The 21866-nt window shown below is 41.9% G+C and overlaps 1 protein-coding gene across 3 annotated transcripts in view; it reads right to left on the bottom strand.

The window, feature by feature from the left end:
* Positions 1–17582, bottom strand: part of SCAF11 (SR-related CTD associated factor 11) — a 51064-nt gene extending 33482 nt beyond the window's left edge. For 2 of the 3 annotated variants that reach the window (XM_071423551.1, XM_071423552.1), the window contains exons 1-2: positions 17287–17582; positions 174–250 (exon numbers count right to left, since the gene is read on the bottom strand). In XM_071423551.1, the coding sequence (XP_071279652.1) occupies positions 174–250; positions 17287–17561 (352 nt within the window). In that variant the 5' untranslated portion in view covers positions 17562–17582. Of the gene's footprint in view, positions 1–173; positions 251–16461 lie in introns of all 3 variants that reach the window. The other variant, XM_071423553.1, reaches the window with a different exon arrangement.
* Positions 17583–21866: the final 4284 nt, after the last annotated feature.

The following is a 21866-nucleotide window of genomic DNA, read 5'->3' as shown; positions in this document are numbered from 1 at the left end:
TTATTTGGGGACCTCACAGGCCAACACCAAATATTATGAGAGAGTGGTTATATTTACACAACTTCTTTCAAAACAAGCAGCACACTAATTGAGAGAACAAATGAAAAAAATCAGACCTTCACAGCTTCAACCTGAATAATATGCTTCAATCTTTTCACACACACAAACTTTACCTTCCATGCCTTCATGCGTCTGATCCTCAGTATCTTGAATACATTGCTTTCTGTTCTTCATCTTACAAAAATGTAGTCTGGAAAACACAGAAACAGCTCATTTAGATTGCAACTTGAAATTAAAAAAAATTTAAGAGTATTCTCCATTGTAGAGTAGAAATATATGGTATTAGAAGTTAAGAGATTTTTTACAATTTATAAGTATCATTATTGCTGTCTAGCAACTGATGTTTCCAACTTCAAAATTTGCTTTTGTTCAACAGATGAGAAGTTTTTGCAGTGCTTTAAGACTACCACTGGTGCTTTTATTTTTAAAAATGCAACACATTTCTAAGTTTCCACGCAAATGACCCCATGCAACACTGCAGTAATTAACACCTGCAAACTGCCCTATGCAAATAGTTGAAGCAACAAACTTTAAACAATCTAGCACCAGAAGAGTTGGTTGTTTTACAAACCTAGAGTCACCGTAGTAGTGGCAAGTGAGAAAAATTAAAGCAGCTTATATTTGTATGACAAAAGCAAGAAGGAAATCATTCAAATTATTTGCACTCAGTAAAACATGTAGAGAAATTTGTATCAAACAAGGGACAGGCCACAAGCACAAGTGCAGTGCAGTATCATGAATGGGGGATGCACTTTTTAACTGCTCTGTGAAAGAGATAGTACAGATGAAGTACATCCCAGTGATCCACATCACAAAAGTTGAAAGAATTTGACACTACATAACAAATAGCAAGTATATGTTCGTTGGAAGCTTACTTAATACATGTAGAATGAAACACACTTGAAAAAGAATATCTATACCAAGGACTGAATCTCCTGCATTTCAAAACTCCTGTAGTCACAGCAGAGATAGTATGTACACCTAAAGCTCCAACCCAAGCCCCAGAGGGAACAACAGCTTTCTTCAAAACTACATGAAGCTTTAAAGAAGATTAGTACTTAAAAGGACAAACTAAAACTTCAGAAGACATTGAAGAAATCAGAGATTACCAATGTCTGCTACTTAAACATTCAAACCTGAAGCAAATCAGCTGAGGTTCGACACCTTTGCTAGACAAAGCAGTGGGACAGAGCTGAAACTGCCACAATTGCGTTCCTCAACTAAACTTCCTCCTATTTCACTCAGAAACTACAATACTTTTCCTTTACCACCACGACATCCAGAAGAGGGAGATACAGAATTTGCTTCCCCAGACTTTTCTTCTGATCGAGTCTTTATTGCTTGATCTTGGCAGCAGAAGTGTTTTAATGATCATATTTTAATACTAAGAAAAGCAACTCTGCTGCACATTCCCATCACATATAGTTCTCGTTTTCTTAGTCAACCCAAGAAATCAGGAGTCAAATCTATGAGTCTCAAAACACAGGCAGTTTGCTAAAGAAATGGTCAAAACTGTGAAACTAATTAGAAATCTGCAATTAGAATTCAAACTGGCTTCAATATTCCCATTAGAAATTACTTGATTCCCCAAAGGGAACATGGCAATCAATCCAGCTGAGGGTAGGGGAAAGTGAAGGGACAAGGAAAGAAAAGCCTAGCTGTAAGGGATTTCCCCCCTACACTGCTATTGCATTTTTATATCTAAAATTATTTCAAAAGATATCATCAATACATGGCATCAACTGTAGGCTGGTTACCAGCACCAATACTAACACTGACCAAACTGCAGCCAATGCTGTAAGCTATAGGCAAGTTCAGTTGGCAGAACAATCACTGTCCAGACCTCCACCTTTTGCAAGCTATGCAAAAGGAAACCCAACCCAAGTCAAGCTGCTCCTTTAAAATTTAATGTCTTCAACAAGCAAAATCTGTGTGAAATTAGGACAGGTAGGATCACAAAAACCACATTTGAATTTAGGAGATTGTGTTCTGCTGCTTTGCTGTGATTTGCACCAGTGGCTTTGGCCCCAGAAAGTGTAAATCATGCAGTAGTGTGCAGTATAGATGATTTTATACACAAAATATAAGAACATCCCCCCTTCACCACATCATTCAAACATCACCTCAGCAATGCTTTACAGAAGCCGAAAATTCCACAAGCTGTACTCAAACATGTTTCAACCCCAGAAGTCCCAGGACTCCTTATAGCTAAGTCAGTTTCAAGACAAGACCAAGAATTCTGCTCTCTACATACATCCACAGAAAATTATTTAAATAGACACAACCTAGATACCAAATTAAGGAGTAGCTTTTGAGTTCGCACTTATTATAACAGAGGTCAGGAATTCACTAAAACAGATTGCAGAAACAGAACACAGAAGCTCTTCAAATTTGTTTTTCCCCAAAGTAACCTTTTACTCCATTGTACTCTTTCTAGACACAGACATCCCATAAATTCTGACACACTTATAATTAGAAAAACAGAAATCCTAAAATTCTGACAGAATATCAGTAATCCAAGACTTGCAGCAACCAAAAACATTTATGTGGTGTTACCCCATTCTTCTCACAAGCCTATTATTTAAACAGATACTGAGTGCTGCTAATGCATTTCACAGATCACTTTGCACAGCACAACTTCATCAATTTGACATTGCATTTTGCACAACATAGCAGAGGAATTTAATACTACTGAAATTTTTATAAATAAAGTAAAAGATATAATCAAAATTTACACACTATTTAACAAATTAACTCAAAAAGACTGTTTTCTCCACTGTTTTAAAAGGGGCATCACAGGCAGTAGAATAGCAGAAGAGTTAACACTGGACTGTTATTACATTTATATGATTAAAAGCAGAGTTGGTAAAAGAGAACATGGTCGTTTAGAAAGAGCAAACAGCATAAAAAATAGAATACTTATTTTTCCCAAAATGTGATAAGACAGCAACAAACATACTATGTTTATGCCTTTGACACTGTCTCCCACAGCACACTCCTGGAAAAGCTGGAGCCCACAGCTCAGACAGGAGCACTCTGTGCTGGGTTAGGAACTGGCTGGATGGCTGGGCCCAGACAGGGGTGGTGAATGGTGCTGCATCCAGCTGGGGTCAGTCACCAGTGGTGTCCCTCAGGGGTCTGTGCTGGGGCCAGTTCTGTTCGATATCTTTACTGATGACATGGGTGAGGGTGTTGAGTCTTTCATTAGTAAATTTTAAGACGACACTAAGCTGGGAGAGTGTGTTGATCTGTTGGAAAGTAGGATGGCTCTGCAGAGAGACCTGGAATGGTTGGATGGATGGGCAGAGTCCAGTAAGATGCAGTTTAATAAGGCCAAGTGCCGAGTCCTGCATTTTGGCACAGTAACCCTCTGCAATGCTCTGGGCTGGGATGGTGTGGCTGGACAGTGCCCAGGCAGAAAGGGACCTGGGGGTACTGGTGACAGCCAACTGGACATGAGCCAGCAGTGTGCCCTGGTGGCCAAGAAGGCCAGTGGCATCCTGGCCTGGATCAGGAATAGTGTGGCCAGCAGGAGCAGGGAGGTCATCCTTCCCCTGTACTCAGCACTGGTGAGGCCACACCTTGAGTGCTGTGTCCAGTTCTGGCCCCTCAGTTTGGGAAGGACGTTGAGAGCTTGAGCGCGTCCAGAGGAGGCAACGAGGCTGGAGAGGGGCTGGGAACACAAACCCTGTGAGGAGCGATTGAGGGAGCTGGGGGTGTTCAGCCTGGAGAAAAGGAGACTCAGGGGTGACCTTATCACTCTCTACAACTCCCTGAAAGGTGGCTGTGGTCAGCTGGGGTTGGTCTCTTTCACCAGACAGCAACTGACAGAACCAGAAGACACAGTCTCAAGCTGTGTCAAGGGAAATATAGGTTGGATATTAGGAAGAAGCTTTTTACAGAAAGGGTGATAAGGTACTGGAATGGCCTGCCCTGGGAGGTGGTGGAGTCACCATCCCTGGATGTGTTAAAACAAAGACTGGATGTGGCACTCTGTGCCATGGTTTAGTTGAGGTGTTAGCACACGGTTTGAACTTGATGATCTTGAATGTCTCTTTCAACCTAGTGATTCTGTGAATTCTGTGCTGACAAAAAAACCCCCAAACAAACAAACAAACAAACAAACCCAACAAACCCAAAAAAACCAACAAAAAAACCCCAACAAAAATCCAACCAAAAAACCTCACCAAGAAACCGCACCTCTCTCCAAACTCTAGAGAATCCTTCCTAAGAATGCCTAAAGACAACATAACATTACAGCTAAGATGGTATTTTCTGGTGCTTGGACATTCTCAATAGAACTACTTTCTAAGAGAATTATCTTACTTTATTTCATATTTGACATAAAGACAAGGGTATTCTAGTATATTAAACTGAGAAGAGTGATCAGAAACACTAGCACAGGTACACAACACTACTTCATTTCCTTGCTCCCTTAAATGTTTATGTTTCCAGGCTATTCTTCCAAGGAAATTAAATCCCTGTTCTTGTTTTCACGGAATGCATCTGCCAACAAAAGTTCTTAAAGAGAGTTGACTGTAGATTGTGGTAACAGATTTGTCCCTCTCCATCTGAGGAACTCAGCTTCATGAAGAATTTAAACAACTCCATAAAGCAGACTAAGTACCATGCACACATTAAACTATTTCCTATATCACAAAGTACAACTGTGATTCACACAAACTTCATACAACTCACAACCTAAAAATACAGATGTATTTCAACACTAATTCATTGTGCATGTGGAAAGAAAAGACTTGGTCTGTTCAAAGTCATGCCTCTTAATTTCTCAATGAGTCTATTATAATATTAAATAGACATAGAAAAAGCATTGGATTAAAAAATTACAGAAGCCTAGTTATAAGCGACACATGAAATTAGCACATGCCTCCTTTTTGCCTAACTACAAGACAAAGTCTTTGCAAGCATTCTTTATACCCTGTAAATGTAATGCAACAACTAAATACACTCTTCCTCAACAACACTAACAGTCTAGAGACTTATCTACACACAAGTACTCCAGTTCAGCTGGAAAGGGGGATGGAAATCAAGAACACACACAATGAAGTCTCCAGTGAGAAAGGTATCTTGGACATCATTTAGCACTTACTCATTTCTGCAACAGATTTAACTCAAGAAACATTTGTTATCAAACTTTCAGCTTTTTAGATACATGTTGCACTAACAGTCAGAGTAGCATTTACTTAGACTGTTCTGTTACTATTAAAAATATTTTACTTTAAAAAGGATTTGGGGGACTCTTAGTTGTATTTTGATTTTTTAATAACTCAAGAAACAATCAGTTTCAATTATGAAACAACAGTCAGACATATATTTAGTACACAGAATTTATTTGCTTAATTAACAAGAATAACACCCTTTAGTCCCATCAAATTCTTGGGCAGTAGTAGGAAGGACTCTGTTTCTCCCTATTAATTTTCATGGTCATTAAGAAACCTGGGAAAGATGTTTAAGCCACTCCCTCAGCAAATACGTTTTTAAAGAAAACAAACCTCAACAACTAGTCACATTCACAAAACCAGATTTTTGTTGGTGGTGGTTTTTGTTATTGTAGTTTTAGTAGTTAATGACAGAACATGTATCCTCTGAAGTTCCTCATACGGGCTCATCCTAATCTCTGGACCATTACTGGGAACATGTCCAGCTGCTGATGAAAAATTTTAAACATTTTGCCAGAACTTTTGTGCTGTCTAAGAGATGGGCTGAGAAAATACTTATAATTTCCAAGGGCAGTTGAACATTTGAAAAGCTTTTGACCTACTTGTATCACTATGTCTAACAAAACACACACACACCAAAAAACAGAATAGGAAAAAAACCACATTACTGGGTATTTGTCTAAGTACATCAAGAACCTTCACAGTTGTTTTATTTTTTATTTGGAAAAACATCTGATTTGTCAGAAGAGCCTGGAACGTAGACTTGCTTCAAGTGACAATTGAGTAATGTTGTTTGCCCTTCAATAAATGAGGGCTACATTGAGAATCTGGAAGCACTTATCCTGGATTTTCTCCTTTGCATAAAATCTCTTGGTCCAGCACATTAGTGAGAATAGAACCTATGGTGGCACTCAAAAGCAAGCTTTTAAAGAGGATCTTTACTCTTTGTAAGCTCAAATTGCACCTTGTCTGCATTCCCAAATCAAATCCAATAGAACCAACAAAGATGAAGAGAAAGAAAGACCAGCGCTATGCCTTGGGGAATAAAGACAGAAATCTTTTTCTATAGGTGGTTTAAGCCTATTCATGTAGATCCAGTGTCTTGGAAAGAATCACTGCTATTCAGGCAAGGAGATACTGCTGATTTAAAGACTCTTTCCAGACCCTCTAAGGATGCAATTACCCAAGAGAGCTGACAGCTTGCTGCCACCCAAAGAAGCAGCTATGTTTCCCACCACTAGTGATGGTGAGGAGACTCACTAAGAGCCATAGGGGTCCAAAGACACTGCAAGAGACAGAACGAGGGAGGGAAGACGTAAAAAGGTATTGCCCCTTTTGACAGCAGTAAGGTGCAAAAAAAGCTCAGACTTTGTTGTCAAACTGCACCCCCTTCAAGGACACAGCAATACCTAGCTAGATCAGCTGCTAGGTCCATGAAAATGTAAGGTAAAGTCACAGGAGAAAACTACCAAAGCCAAATGGCTAGAACTATACCATACTAAACAGCACACTGCTGTCTGTTGCTCTTCTCCCTCCCTACACAAAAAAAAACCAAAAAAGCCACCCCCACCCAGAGCAACACAGTGGATATTATCCTCAGATTTTCCACAATCCAGCAGCTAGATACTGACATGTACACCTCAATTACAGATGCTGTGGCTACAGCTATGTACCTACTAGAATCAATGTGTTCATTTTTTGTGGCCCAACCAACAATAACAACACAATAGCAGCTGCAAATACTCACTCAGGTCCAGGACAGGACAAGACCATAAACTGCCTCCTAAACAGGGAAGGCAGGCACAACTCCATCAAAATGTGCTTGAGAACTTCTGCACTGACTCAGATGCAGTGACTATCCCTCAGTAACCTATCTGACCATCCAGAAAATCAAGAGTTTAAAGAAAGAACCTTACAGTGGACACACACACAAACACACACATGCACAAGGTAATCTCCTTCCTATATATAATGCTTATAAACTGTCTCAAAAACCTGCAGTACAGCTCTAGTTAAATCAGTGGAATAGGCAGTGCTCCTCAATGAAGTTTAACGAAAGAGTACCTGCAAGACTTAAGCAAAAAATAAGAGTAGTAAGAAAAATGCCATTTAATAAGACCTCACATATTTGAGAATATTCTACAAACTGTGGGGACACCATGTCTTTTACAGAATGTTGGGTGTTGAAGTGCTGCTACAAATCAGATTGAACTGTAGAGTTTTGCAAGCAAAACACTTCTGTTTACTGGACAGTGTAAAAAGGTAGAATGGATAGCAGAAGTTTAGGATCTCTCCTGAACTTGCTTTAAAGGCGATAATAAACTGTGGAGAAATCTGTTGAAGTACACAAGTCAATGTACATCAACTATCCCACAAGATGGCAGCAGCAGTGAGGTTAGCTCATAAGACCATGTGACATTACATGTCAAAGTATAACTATGTGGCACCTCTATACTATCAGTGTGTTTCAGGGTGACCACTGACAACCAAGATGGCCCTGTGTTAAGGTAAATTCAATTTGCAGACCAAAAAACTAGATAAAGCTAAACTTGTCAGTCAGCAAGGAACAGAATAAAAACAAAAAAAGGCACTTAGGGGAGTTAGTTGTCACAATGCAGCTTCATTTGATTCAACGTATATGCTCCCAGCTGATCAATCTAACCTGTAATATAAAATTATGCTTATGTCCCAGATGCCTCTTTAGTGGCACTTCTCAAGTCTGTGAGAAAACTCTTTCCTATTCTGCTAGAGGACAAATTATGTTACTCAAGCCTCTGTCAGCTCTTGACAATGCAAAAGGGCAAAGCTGTGCAGCTTCCCTACATGCTAAACTAAGGCAATCTTGCTGGGTAATTCCTCAATAAGTCTGCACAGATAACATTGCTTCCCAAACATGTTCTGAATTATACAAGTCAATTCCAGACCTAATCTTTACAGAAGTGCACAGCTGGGCTCATAATAGCCATAAGGAGGAAACATTCATTGGAGCTGTAGTTAAGTCCCTTGGGAAACAACAGCTTCATTTATACAGAAGACAGGATGAATAAAACCTTCTGAAGACTGATACAAGGTGATGAAATATGTATTCACAGAAATTAAAAGCCCACCTTATTTTTCTTTCCAAGCCAGTATTTTGAAGAGAAAGCAATGTGCACTGTGCTGCTGTCTCTCCTGTGCATGCATGTGTATGATAAGATGCTCAACAGAAGAAGCACTACACCACAACCACCCCCGTAGGAAGAACATGTGTTTGCCACTGGCTAGGTCACAACATTTCATATCCTGACAACAAAACACTGAAATACTGTAAGAAATTACCATAATACAAAAAATACGAAAGAGAAAATAATGTACATAACACGCTCTCACAAAATCTAGAATTCAGCACTTTGGTGTTTCTTCTAAGTAGTCTGTGACTAAACTGAGTGAAATTGAAATTTACAAATAACAGGAACTCATTAGGCATTAGGTACTATTTTCAAAGTGCACATGGTTCAAGCAACTAAATCCAATCAGCTTAAACTCAGGACCTTGCCTTCTGCTGTTCAGGCTCCTTAGTCACATGCATACTTTTGCAGCTGGAAGGGATAGCATTACATACCAAAGTCAGCAAAAATGGCTCTGCCATTTCCAAGAACAGGGTTGTTTTTTTAATGTACTTTTTTCTAGCCACTTGGAAGCACAAGCTTTCCACCAAAGTGCAAATATTTGGCAGTGGGTCACAGAGAGTAAGAACATGATTTCCACACACGTAACCCTTCCAAATACAGCCATGTCACAGATCTGGGGGGAAAAAAAGTTTGTATTTAGCCAGTTTGCTAGTCGTTGCATTTAATTTTTTCCCCCCATAATCTTGATCCGTGCTTAGCATACACAAATAATTTAAGTTCCTATCCCACTGCTACGCGGCACATACAACATTCCCGCAAGATGAATGAGCATACTTCAGCCACTGCTATGGCAACACAGCAGGACTTGTTGCAGTCATCTCTCTGATGCTAAAGAAACTAGAAAGACTATCTTTATTTTTCTTAATACCATCCTAATCATACCCAAATAGCCAGACTCAAACATCAGGGATGCAGGAGCGGAACCAGGAGACCTTGCAAAGACAGAAGCAGAGAATGAGACTTTTTAAGAGGGGAAGGAAAAATGATGGGCAAAACTGATGGAGTAAGACTGAGCTCAAATGAAAAGCTCAGAACCAGCAGCAAGAAGCATATTTAAGATGCAAAGAGTAATGGGGCAACAGAATAAGAGTGGTAGGTGATTAGAGAAGCATCTTGAGCTGTAGACAAAAAGGACAAATGCAGCAAAGGAAGAAAAACAGAATATAATTGTCCAGCTACCACTATTTTTTCCTTTACCTAAACTACAGTACTCCTATTATTTAGCTTCTGCATGTTGAACCCCTGCAAAATGAAGGACATTCTCTTAACAAAATTTATGTAATGCACAGGCTTCCCTATAACTTTATGGTTTAACTTTCATGGGAAATAAAAAGGACTACAGAAGACTGCATAGAACGATAGACACAGACTTGATAAAAATACCCTGAACGTGAATCCTCTATTAAAAGCATGCTGTTCTTTCATTTGAAACATCAAATCAAGGGTTTAGACTTGTATCATTCATGTATCACCATCATTTATGATATGTTCACAATTTAAAAAATTGCATTTCTGCAAAAAAAAATTCAGATTACAAGTAAAATATACAGACACTGAGTCAAAAACAAACAAAAGAGAGGAAATAACATATCCATTTAAAAGCACATGTTGCCTCTCTGAGGCATACACTTTAAAAAAAACACACTAGATGAAAGCTATGGTGTCAAAAACACAGTCCTCAAGCTCCTTCTTGCTTGGAATAACAGCATTTCATAAGCTCAGGTCAAAGACCTACAGTACTAACCTCTTACAAAATCTGAACAAAAAGAAATGCTGTATTTGTGGAAAAAGACAGCTTGAGAAAGATTTATGACTACTATAATAATTTTAAGCGTAATTGTATTTTGTACAAAATCTCCTACAATATCTGTAGAATAACAATGCATTGAATGCCACTTCAGAAGTAGTAGATAGATGGGGAGTAAGCAGTTTCAATTACTGTTGATTTTGTTTTCACAGACCTTAGTCAGCAATAACTTTCAAGACAGCTAAAATAATGTTAGAAAACCCCAGCCAGGAACAGAAGACAGGTTTGTAAGAAAAGTTCCTTCTTAATGCGAACAGCAATGCAAAGAAATGTAACAAACTACTAATACAAAATGGCAACCTCAGATCTGAGCTGGAAAATACAACCTGAACTCCATCACCTTTCCTTCCAATTTGTGAAGTTTAATAGAAAGTCATACTAATCCCCTTTTTGACTTCACCATATATATGGCATCAAGAAATTATCTATAACACAAGAGTACTTTACTGTGAATTCTTAAGTGACCAACATAGGCTTTATTATAATTGTTATTCTATGCCATTGCAAAAAGAACTTAAGCTTTCCATGTTAACAACACTAGAAATTCCCCACAACCAGGAACTCCACTGTAATTCAGTTTCTTGCCAGATTAAGAGCCACAAATAACCACTGGAACCCGCTAACTTATCCAAGACTTGCATAAGGTATCTTTCTTGCTTAGGCTGATGAAATTGCATCTTAAAAATCACAATTGCATAGCTTTAGAGAGAGGAATATATTTTACTTTCATTGTTAGAAGTATCTTTATTTGGTAACATCTCTAAATCAAAACTCCAATGAGCTCAAGGTAGCCCTAAGAGATTGATTTACTCCAGCTGTTTCATAGGACTTCCAATTACTTTTTGTTATGCCCATCTATCCACAATGGTCACTACCTCTTACCTAACAACTGATAAACTAAGAATGTTTTAAAAAAGCAAAACTGCATATAGAAAGTGCTTATTCAGTAGCTATATGGAAAGCATAGGAGAATTTCATTGCCCCTCCTAAGTCCAGAACTGCTGAAGTTATTCACTCTGAATAGCAAGCAGGCCAATTAAGAGCACAAGCCTACCTTCAGATTCTACCTCAAAATCCAGATTTTTAATATCAGTTCAACTCATTTTCATGTAAGTGTCTCCATCTCTCCTGTGGCATAGCAAGAAAAGCACAAGTTTTCATTGCTCCAGTTTTGGCCTGTGTTGCTATCTAAAGATATGGACAGAGATGAAGACTTTTATCAGACACTGATCACATGGAATTTCACATTCTTTATTACTGCTGGCAGTCTAACAAAAGCCAGGTAGCAAGCCACAGACAGCAAGGGTTAACTCAATTGACATTTCCAAGCAATTTTGTACTAGCTTGAAAAAGTTTCAAGTACCACTAAATGCATCACTCAGGTTTACTCATAAATAGTACCTGCAAAGGCAGGTCACGGTTAAGCAGTAATTTCCCCCCTAACCATTGCATTTTAAAGTGAGCTCACCAATCCTTAAACTACAAAACACATTAAGAGAGACATTATTAGTGTCTTTTAGAAAAAGTGTTCAGATACTGCAATTTATTAGGCTTTAGAAAACAGCTACTGGAAAACATTTCTACTTCCCAATTCTCTCTACATATTTTTTTATTCACACACACATCTGTATTTATATATATGCACAAGCAAAATCTGAAAATCTTAGTAAGTTAAGAAGAAATACCACCAATCACAGAACCATAAAATTAAAATGTTACTTTTTCATTTTTGCTATGGCAGAATATTTTTGAGTTCAAATTCCAATTCTGTGTTCTCACGGAAGAAAAAAAAGAAAGAACAATCCTATAACTTCATGAAAATAAATTTGTAAGACAGCATAACTTGCTAATCAAAAATAAATAGGTGAAAATATTCAACCTATCAAAACATACACAAATATAAAACATAGATGTACAATGCCTACACAGGTGTGTGTGTGTGTGTGTGAATGTATTTGTTTCCTGAATAAATTAAATGCAGTATTTTGATCGTCCTTTGTGAAGTCAGTTAATTTCCCAAGTTTAGAAGTGACAACTTCCACATTTATACTGAATTTGTTTCTCCAACTGCAAGGCTTTAGGAAACTTGATGCACTGCAATAAAAGGACATAGGAAAGTTAAATCTTTCAAGAGGCAGCTTCCTCTTTTCTATTTTTTTTTTTATTGTCATGATTTGACACTGGCTAAACGCCAAGCACCCACAAAAACTATATTCTCATTCTCTTCTGCTATAGTTGAGAAGACGAAGGGGAAAAAAAAACTGAAGAGCTCATAGGTTGAGATAAGGATTAGGAGAAAACACTAAAGGGCAAAATAGGCTTAAACAGTATAAAGAAAATTTATTAACAGACTTAAAAGAGAATATTGAGAACTAAGATAAACTTCTAAAACACCTTGTTCCTCCCTCCAGTCCCTCCTTCCTTCCCACCAACAGCACAGAGACAAAACATGGGCGTCTTTAGTCAGTTTGTTATTTTTTAAAAAAAATCTTCAGTTTGATTAGGGAAAGGAGTTTAGTTTTTATCTGCTGTGCCGTGGGGTGCTCCTCACAGGAGACAGTTCTCTGTGAACTTTTCTAGTGTGGTTTTCATTTTCACGAGTGGCAGTCCTGCCTGACCTGCTGCAATGCAAGTTCTTCCCACAGGCAAATAGTTTTCCCACAACTGTTTTTCGTGGGTCATTAGTTCAAGAGGGGTAGTCTTTTGAGGATGAGCTGCTCTACTTTGGAAGCAAGGGTCCTTTCTCTCTCTGTTCGAGTTCCCCACAAGATTACAGCCTTTCAGCATCTACTTGCTCCAGCATGAGCACCTTTTCACTTCCATGGGCTGCAAGTGGACCTCTATATGCCTCCATGAACCCAATGAATTACAGGGAAACAGTTTGTTGTATTATAGTCCTCACCACAGCTTGCAGAAAAATCTCAGCTCCGATGTCCGGAGCACCTCCTCCTCCCACTCCCTCCTTTCACGGACTTTAGTGTCTCCATTGTGTTCTCCTCACGTGTCTTCACCTTCTCCTTTTCTCTGACTCAGGAGAGAATTGTTATTTGTAGGTTTGTTTGCTCTCAAGTTCTACCAATTCAAAAGTTCTTATAGAGTTTTGTAGTGCTGAAAGATTGATCCCATCTGGGCACCACATCAAGATATTGCTCATCCTGCCCCTCACTGTCAGCCATGTGGTCCCCTCCAGCACTGCACGGGCAGCACTGGCCACTGGCGCCATTCAGCGCCTCTTTCCATGCGGGGCACCAAAAAGGAGAAGCTGCTGCCACCCCTGCCCTTCTGCCCGCAGCATGGCTGGTTAGAAGTGGCCAACAAGCACAGCTCACTGCAGACCATGCCCAGACAGCCCCGGCCGCAGGGGCACTCGCCCCGGCTGCACAGTCCTGGCTGTGTGGCCACTTGTGGTGCCAGGATGGCTCCCGGCAGCATGGCCCCAGCAGCTGCCTTGCATGGCTTTTCCTTTTCCTTAAGATGTCATCACAGAGGTGTTACCAGCTTCTCTAATTAGGCCAGCCAATATGTCCACCATCAGAGCCTTCAGGGATTGGCTCTGCTGGACACAGTAGAAGTTTCAAGGAGCTTCTCTCTCAGAAGCAGCCTCTGTGGCTTCCTCTGCCCCCACTAAAAGCCAGGCTGAATTAAACCAACACAGTTGGTTGTTTTTTTTTAAAGCTCCCAACCGAGAAAAACTACTTTTTGGATGTGGTGTGGGGCACTTAGAGATTGTGCACATTCAACCTCTGAGAGCCCTTCCAAGGCATCACCCTCATCATGCCTTTGGTGCTTCATCAGAGCCAGATGCAGAGGTGACAAACCTCTCAAACACAGCTGTTTGAGAGAGCAGAGCTGCAGCTTTAGTGAACAGAAAGGTAGAGGTACACTCACCTTCCATCTTCCAGCTAGAGCCCTCCCTTTGCTACTTCATGACTGTAGCTATGTTGCTACACAAGAGAATCAATTGGTTCAGGGTATCAAAGTTAAGCAACTTTCTTGCAAATTGTGTCCATATCCTCACCAGCTGGGTGAAAAGAGATTAAACAAGTAGGGAAGATACAATATCACTGCACACAGACCCCCCCCAATCAAGCTCACTGCCTTTCAGGGCAAGGTGGACTAGTACATACAGATGAAACAAAATGTGTCTACACTGCTGAAAAGCGATGAACAGCCCTTGTTTGGAAGGGCTCAAAAGCATGTGCACTTAGAGATCTCTGGCATTGATGAGTACAGAGGATGCTTAACACTGCATCTCCAACCGGTAATTAAAAAAAAGGCAGAAAAACTGGACAATGTCAAGATTTATAAAATCTACTTCAGTCTTTTTAAAGGGTTTAGCAGATTAACTATAACCATTTAAAAATTCACTCAGAAAAACTGATAACAATGCTTGACAGCACTGAATAGTCAGTTTAGCCATCATGAGGAATTGTTCTGTATGTTTTTTATAGGTATTAACGGGAAAGACAATTTTTGTCCCTCACCTTAGACTGTTGGCAAAGAAAATCTGAACACTGAACAGCAGACTGACAGAAAGCCAGGCTTCAAGAATTTTGCTGTAGGTATGGCAAGCCAGCCCTACAAAGTTTTACCAGCAGTCGTTTTTCCACCCCTATTAATACAAAGTATGTCTAAGTACATCATTATTTGAAAGATAAATTACCCTTTAATTACTATATAAAGCCAAGTTAAGTAATTTAAAGTTTTTGCACAGGTTTTTTAGTACTCGGGACAGCAGAAGACTGAGAAGATTCTGCAAAGAAACCCTGTAACAGGATAAAACCAAAAACCAATAGACATATGTAACCTGAGAAGAGCAATCATGTATGATGAGCAGAACTGTCTGTTTTATAAAACCAGGGGCTAGAAGCCATGCAACAACTGCATCAAACTACAGCCTGTTGAGAGCACAGAGAAACTCTTCATCATCTAGATGTTTCCAAGGCAATAGCTGACTAACTGGAGAATAAGATAAACTTGCAACTGCCCATTGGGTCAAACTCAACAATCTGCACATATGCAACAAAGCCAACCTTCACACGTGATGGAGAACCATAAAATCATGGCCAAAACACTCACCATATACCATTCAACTTTGGAAAGTTGTTTCCAAAGGCAACCCAAATATGAGGTAAAAACTAGTCAACCCAGGATTACTGCTATTCAAGAAGGTCAGAAAAAACATTCACTTCCATGACCATTTGGGAGACAGATTTCCTCACACAGACACAAAGCTGTTACCTGCTCTGCTCATTCCAAAGCAGACTTTAAGGTCAGTGATACACAAAAAAAAATGACATATTTTTTATTTGTGTAATTTGTCACTCTGAAAGCTGACACATCAGCAAACGTAAACTGCTGAAAAGAAAGCTTAAAAAGATGTAATATTCTGACTAAATGCCTAAATAGCCTCCCCACCTCCAATATGTCTCATCTTAGGAAATCACAAAATTAAACACTGTATTCCTTGTTAAAGGAAACACTTGAAAAACTACTTGGGATCATTTCCAAGTATTTTCCATGCCACTGAAAAGGATGCTATCCATTTTCTTTTAATACTGTGAGTTTCTAAATACAGCTTTTCCAGTTAAAAAAGATGAGACATGGATTATCACATAGAATCAACCGAATAACAGCAAATTTTTTGTCACTCTGTCATTTCAAGAAGCCTACAACTTATTTCTGCTAAGAGCAAATGAAATCATGACAAAATGACTCTCCCCTGTGTAAGACTCTGAACACCTACATAGTAAAATTTAAGTCAGATTATACTTAAAACTATGATCCACTGCAAAGAAAATCAAAAGCCCCCAACACATCATTGATCTACAAACTTCACACTGGACACTTAGCTAGATTTCCCTTTAAGGTTACTGAAGCTATAAAATTTCAAACTTAAAACAGCTATTCAATAATCATGCACATTCCAATCCATCATATAATAATTACTTAGATGGGTACAGCCTTAACTGTCTCCTGACATTTTAAATAAAATACTCTTTGCCAACAGCACCTAGTTACTGATACTAAACACACGGTAACTACCCGGCCTTTCTCTCTGTTATTTCATTCTCCTTAAGAATTTAAAATTAATTAGTAGTCCAAGAACAAAACATCATGAGAGGGCAGGGACAGATTTTAGTCCTAACAATGCTGCTTTGTTTTGAAGTTATAAATGTGAAGATGGACTGTCAAAGATGAGTTACATTTTGGGCTCAGGCTAATAATATTCTTTAATACTCACCAAAGGGGGAAAAAAAAAAGAAACTAGGACACCATGTACTATAAAATTCAAGAACTGGAGATTATCTCAGTGGCTCGGCAAATTGCTTCCAGGCTCCAGCGCTCCCCCTGCGCAACTTTGCTGATGTCTAAGTCGCGATCCCAGAGCAGCCCAAAAGCAGAGCTGGACTTTGAGGTGAGCCTCTCCGTGCAACTTCCTCCGCAACTCTCAGGTCCCAGGAGCCGCTCCTCCAGCAAAACCCGCCGGTGTTTACAGCTCCAGGCGCCCGGTCGTGCGCTCACCCCACCGGGAGCAGAGGGACGGCGGTGCTCCGCGGGCCGTATCTTTGTTCAGCCCGGCTCCCGGGTCAGCGGGCAGGGCTGCTGCTCCTCCCGGTGCGGCTTCTCAAAAGCTTTCGGCACGGGGAGGGCCGGCGGATCGCCCCGGCCGTCCCGCTTTGTTTCCCCTCCCGCCTCAGGGGGGCCGGCGGGCACGGGAGCCGGACCCGCGTCTCGCCGCGGCCACCGAGCGTCAGCGCCGGGCCGGGCCGGGATCCCGCTCGGCGCCACGACGCGGGCGGCGAAGAGGGGTGGGGAGGGGAGGGAAGGGGGGGAAAACGCGGCCGGAGCCGGCAGCAAACTCCGCCCCAGCCCGACCGAGCGGCGGGAGCGCCCCGGCCCGGCGGGCTCCGCGCGGGGGCGAAGGCCCCGGCCGAAGCGGGACCGCACCGCCTCCAGCCTGCCCTCCTCTCCCGGCCCGCCAGCGCCCGGCCCGCGGCCCCGAGCACTTCCCTCGCCGCGCGGAAATTCCCGAGGGAGGCGGTGGGCACCAACCGCCGGTGCTCACCTGGCGCCGCGACGTTCCCTGGCGCGGTCTCTGCCCCGCAGGGAGCGGCGAGTCCGGCTGCCCGCGCCCCCTCCGCCGCCTCGGGGCTGCCGGGGCTCGCGTGGCCCCGCGCGCTCAGCGCCTGCCGCGCCGCCACATGTCCGCGCGTGGCTGGGGAGCGCGGCGGCAGCGCCGGCGGGGCCCGGGCGGGGGCGCTGCTCCGCTCCGGCAGAGGCGGCGCCCCGGCAGCACAGAGAGACGCCTGCAGCGCGCCCCGCGCCGCCCCCAGGGAGCATTATGGGATAGGTCCTCCAGCACCTCCCGGCGGGGAGGGCGGGGGGAGGGCACGTGACCCAGCGGCCCCGCCCCAGCCGGGCGCCAATGAGCTGGGGGGCGGGGCCGAGGCGGGGCGGGGCCGCGCGCCGCGGGCGGGGGCGCCCTCTGGTGGCGGCGCGGCGGCCGGGCGCGGCCGAGACATGGCTGCTCGGTCGGTGACGTCATATTTCTGCGACGCGGGGCGCCCCAATGCCAAACCTTTTTTTATTTAATTTATTTTGTCAGTAGCAGTAATTGTAGTGCTGTAAGTCAGTCAGGCACACTGGACGAACCCCCGTGACCACAAGAGGGTGTGGCGAGCAGTGTGGGTCCGGCCCTGCAGGGAGTGAAAGCGGTTCCTGCGGGACCCCACGGCGCCGCGCAGTCAGCGGCGGTTCGTGCTGGCCGCGGCCTGCGGGCGCGCGGACACGGTGACGTCTCATCCTTGGACATTTCCGTACCATTTATTTTAAAAGAGTTTGCCGTGGTGGCATACGTCCTCATTATGGCAGCCAGGAAAGCAGCTCAGCGCAGCTGCCGCTTCTGTGCGCTGCCCCGTTTCAGCTGCATCAGAGCACCGCCAGGCCCTGCGCCTGCTGAAGGCTCCAGAGCAGCGGAGCTCGGGCTCAGAGGCAGCGGAGCGTGGGAGGCGCCGCGGAGAGCCCGCAGCTGAACCCCCAGGGCAACGCACCTGCTATAGCAACAAACGGCAGGAAGGGGAAGCAGCTCCCCTGTGAAAAATGCATGTATTTTCTGATTGACTTTTCGCAAATATTAAAATGAATATTATATGTGTTGTGTTAGAAAGTAATGCTGTATTAATTCTCTTAAGTAGTGTGTTAAATATAGTTATAAAAAATGTTAAAATAGAAACTATGCTGTGTAGGATACTTTTTTTAAAGAAAGAACTCGCAGTGAGATAGCAGCCACAGGACACCTAAATCTTTCATAGAAAAAGAATTTATTGCCCTCTTATCAGAAGAAACGAACTTCTTCCTGCCTCAAAGGCGCTGTCAGGATTCAGAGGAAGAAGTTGACGATGCTCAGACAGAATCCTGTATTTGAATGGCATTTATGCATCATTTATGAAGTGTATGAATATGCCACAGGCTGTTGTTTTTAAGGGTTAATCCTTTGTTAACGGGTGTCCTTTCTCGAGCTCCTGCTGCCCAGAAAAAGGTACCCGGACGTCCGTAACTCTTTGTCCATATTGTCTCATATTGTCCTAATTCAAATTGTCCAAATTATTATTACTCTAATTGTATTACTATTTTTATAACCATTTTATTACTATTAAACTTTTAAAATTTTAAAAACAAGTGATTGGCGTTTTTCACACCCCAAATATGCAGGCTTGGTTTAGTGTCTCCTTGTGTTAACAATGAAGTCACGGCCTGAATAGAGTAAAATGTGTCAGCGTCAGTTTATCAAGAGTTCTGATACCTCATTGGTTGGCACGATTGCTGAGAGAGTAGTAATTTAGGATCATATCAGAAGAACTTGAATTAAGTAAGAGCAGGCTGTGGGGCAGAATGTAAGAAGAGTGACAGGAAGGTTGGAAAAGACTGTGTTCATCGGAAGGCTGCAGGGAAATGTAATAAGAAGTAAGACTACTCCCATAGTTGGAAAATACTGGAAAACATAGATTTAGGAATGGAGATTAAATGTTTAAGGTAAGTCTGACTTTGAAGTGATTAAGGTTAATAAATTCCTCAAATTCTTCAATGGGATTATATAAATAAAGGAATAAGGTGTTAGGAAAATTGGCAAAGAAAGCTTTGTTACAAACACAAGTGCTGTGTTTTGACTACACAAGGAGGGCATACTATACACAGCTACTATATGTTACTGTTTATTACTGTTGAATCTTTTAATTAAAATGTTTACTAAGTCACTTGGGGCTCACAGGTGCAGAGAGAGGTTGGAATTCACCGTTTCTGCCACAAGTCATGAAGATGTTGCTGTCACCCACTTGTGCTGCACAGATCATGTTTCACAGAAGAGCCAGGCAAGCTGAAGAGAAATATCTGTGAGAGGGAGGAATGCAAAGAGAAACACTCATCCATCACCTCTGAAGTGCTGTCTGTACTTTCGTTTGATCTCTGATTGTCTATCTCACATCCATCCCAGCACTGGCCTTTATGGCTATTCACACAACTGGACCTCTCTCACTCACCTTTTGAGATGGATGTGTTCTGTACACTGTTTATGATGAGGGGGGGAAAGTGTGACAGACATCTGTGACTTTCCTCCTGCCAGTTCTGGCAAATATGTCTTTAGTTTTCCTATGTACATGTAGTTCCAGCCTGCAGAGGTTTCCAGTCCAGTCAGGGCTGAAGGACAGTCCTGTCCAGTTGGATGTCTGTTCCTAGAAGCAGTCTGTCAAGGATGAGCAACTGGTCAGATCTGCCAAAGGTGAGCCTGAGGTGTCTCTCCTGTGAGCTCTGTGCCTGCTGAAAGGGGAAGTGAGGAGTTTAGGTTTTGTACAGCAGTATAGAAAAAGAGGGTCATGAACTCTGATTTTCTACTAATCTCAGCAAACTCTGTGATACAGACACTTTCCTAAATTTATTGGTCATTCATGCAACCATTAGTATTTTTCTCAAAAATCAAGACAGGAGGATGATATGACCTGAAGGGATAGCTGAAATGTCATTAGGAATTGAGATGAAGATGGCAGGAAAAGAAGTATTAGTTGGGGCAAAGTTGATAGGAATGGATGCAGAAATTCTGAATTAGTGGATGAGTTGTCAGCACCAGCCAGTTTTGCTGAAAGGAAGAATCTTAAATTCAAAATTTAAATATCTGGGAGCCAATCTTGTGATTTTTGACATTTGATAAAATTTTGTTTTCATGTTTTACAGTGGTAAAAACATTATAGTCTGTTTTAATGTGTTCTGAAGGCTTCAGCTTCTTCAAGTGACTGATGGCAGAGGTTATCCTTAGTCGAGGTAGACACCACACCAATAAATCCTTTGCAGGTGAAGGAGAGGACTAGCAGAAGCAGTTACTGTTGCTTATTGTCTTTTCCAGGTAGGTATGAGTAGGGCTGTTTCTCCATTTCCAGCTAGATCTGAATTTTCTGCTGAAAGACCATGAGTAAACCTCAGGCTGTAGGAGACACAGTTTTTAGTGGTACTTTGGAGGCCCTTTGTGTGTGCCCTGTGTTTTGTTTGGGAGATTTACTCTGCCCACATTTTCTGAGTTTTCCAGTATCCATGGGAGCTGAAGCAGACCCTCTCACCAACTTACATTTCTTTCCAGATGCTAGCATGGTGTGGAAGCACAAGCAAAGCCATATTCATAGCACAGCTCTGAGTATGATCAGAAGCCAGACGTAACAGAGAAAAACTGGAAAACATGCCGGGAGAACAGTGTGAGTGAGGGTATGGTCATCTGGAGAGGGGAGCAACAGGGATTGTGATCCTAGAAATAAGAGAGGTATTAGGGTGGGGGAGAGGGGGAGATGATGGCAGAACTGACAAAGAGATTTTGACCACAATATGGTAGAGCAAAGGAGGGGAGGTGATGCTTGATGAAAGTAGGCATGAGTCAAGCATGGGACACCTGGAGGACAAAATGGTAGTTATCCATGAGAGCAGAAACTAGAATTGTCACAGAGCACAGAGGGGAACATGGAGACAACTGCTTATTTGTGGTGTGAATTTAAATTCTTAACTTGGAAGTATTCTGTGCTATCCTACACCATTAGCCATTAACACAACATTGCAGTGAAGGCACAGGTAAATGACTTTATTATTATTATTACTTTTTTCAATGTAATGAGCCTGAAATGGTATTTCTGGGGTCTTGAAGCTGCCAGTACTACATTCTGTCTCTGGAAGAGAGGAAGTGAAAAAACTTTAGCATAGTGGATTGTTCTTCCTGCTGTGACACTGTTGGGACTCGTCAGTTAAACCACTGAAATATGCTATACCCAGGGAATAGAAGAACTATTTATGATATAATACTTCTGCTGTCCAATTTCAGATGCTCATTTAATTAATAAAATATTAATCTATTGGGCTCTTGGATTTTGAGCTTTTAAAGAATGTAGATATATGCAAATGGCATAAAAAAGGTGGACTTTGAGAGTTTATTCAGAGCTCATTCACCCTCTCTGCCCCATGCAGGGTCAGTCATGTATATATGATGCTCCTTCACAGTCTATACTTCAAGATCTCTAGTGGTGGACTCTCCTTCCAAAGTCTCCTTCCTCAAGCAGGCCATTTCTCTAGTTTAAAATTTATACTTTTGAAAAGCTGTAGTGATTCCTATCTATGATC

Source organism: Agelaius tricolor, unplaced genomic scaffold, assembly GCF_023055355.1.
Source record: "Agelaius tricolor isolate 1412-34295 unplaced genomic scaffold, bAgeTri1.0.p SCAF_3, whole genome shotgun sequence".
NCBI classification, from domain to species: domain Eukaryota; kingdom Metazoa; phylum Chordata; class Aves; order Passeriformes; family Icteridae; genus Agelaius; species Agelaius tricolor.
Note: the sequence above shows the minus strand (reverse complement) of the source record. Positions and strands in the feature narration are given on the sequence as shown.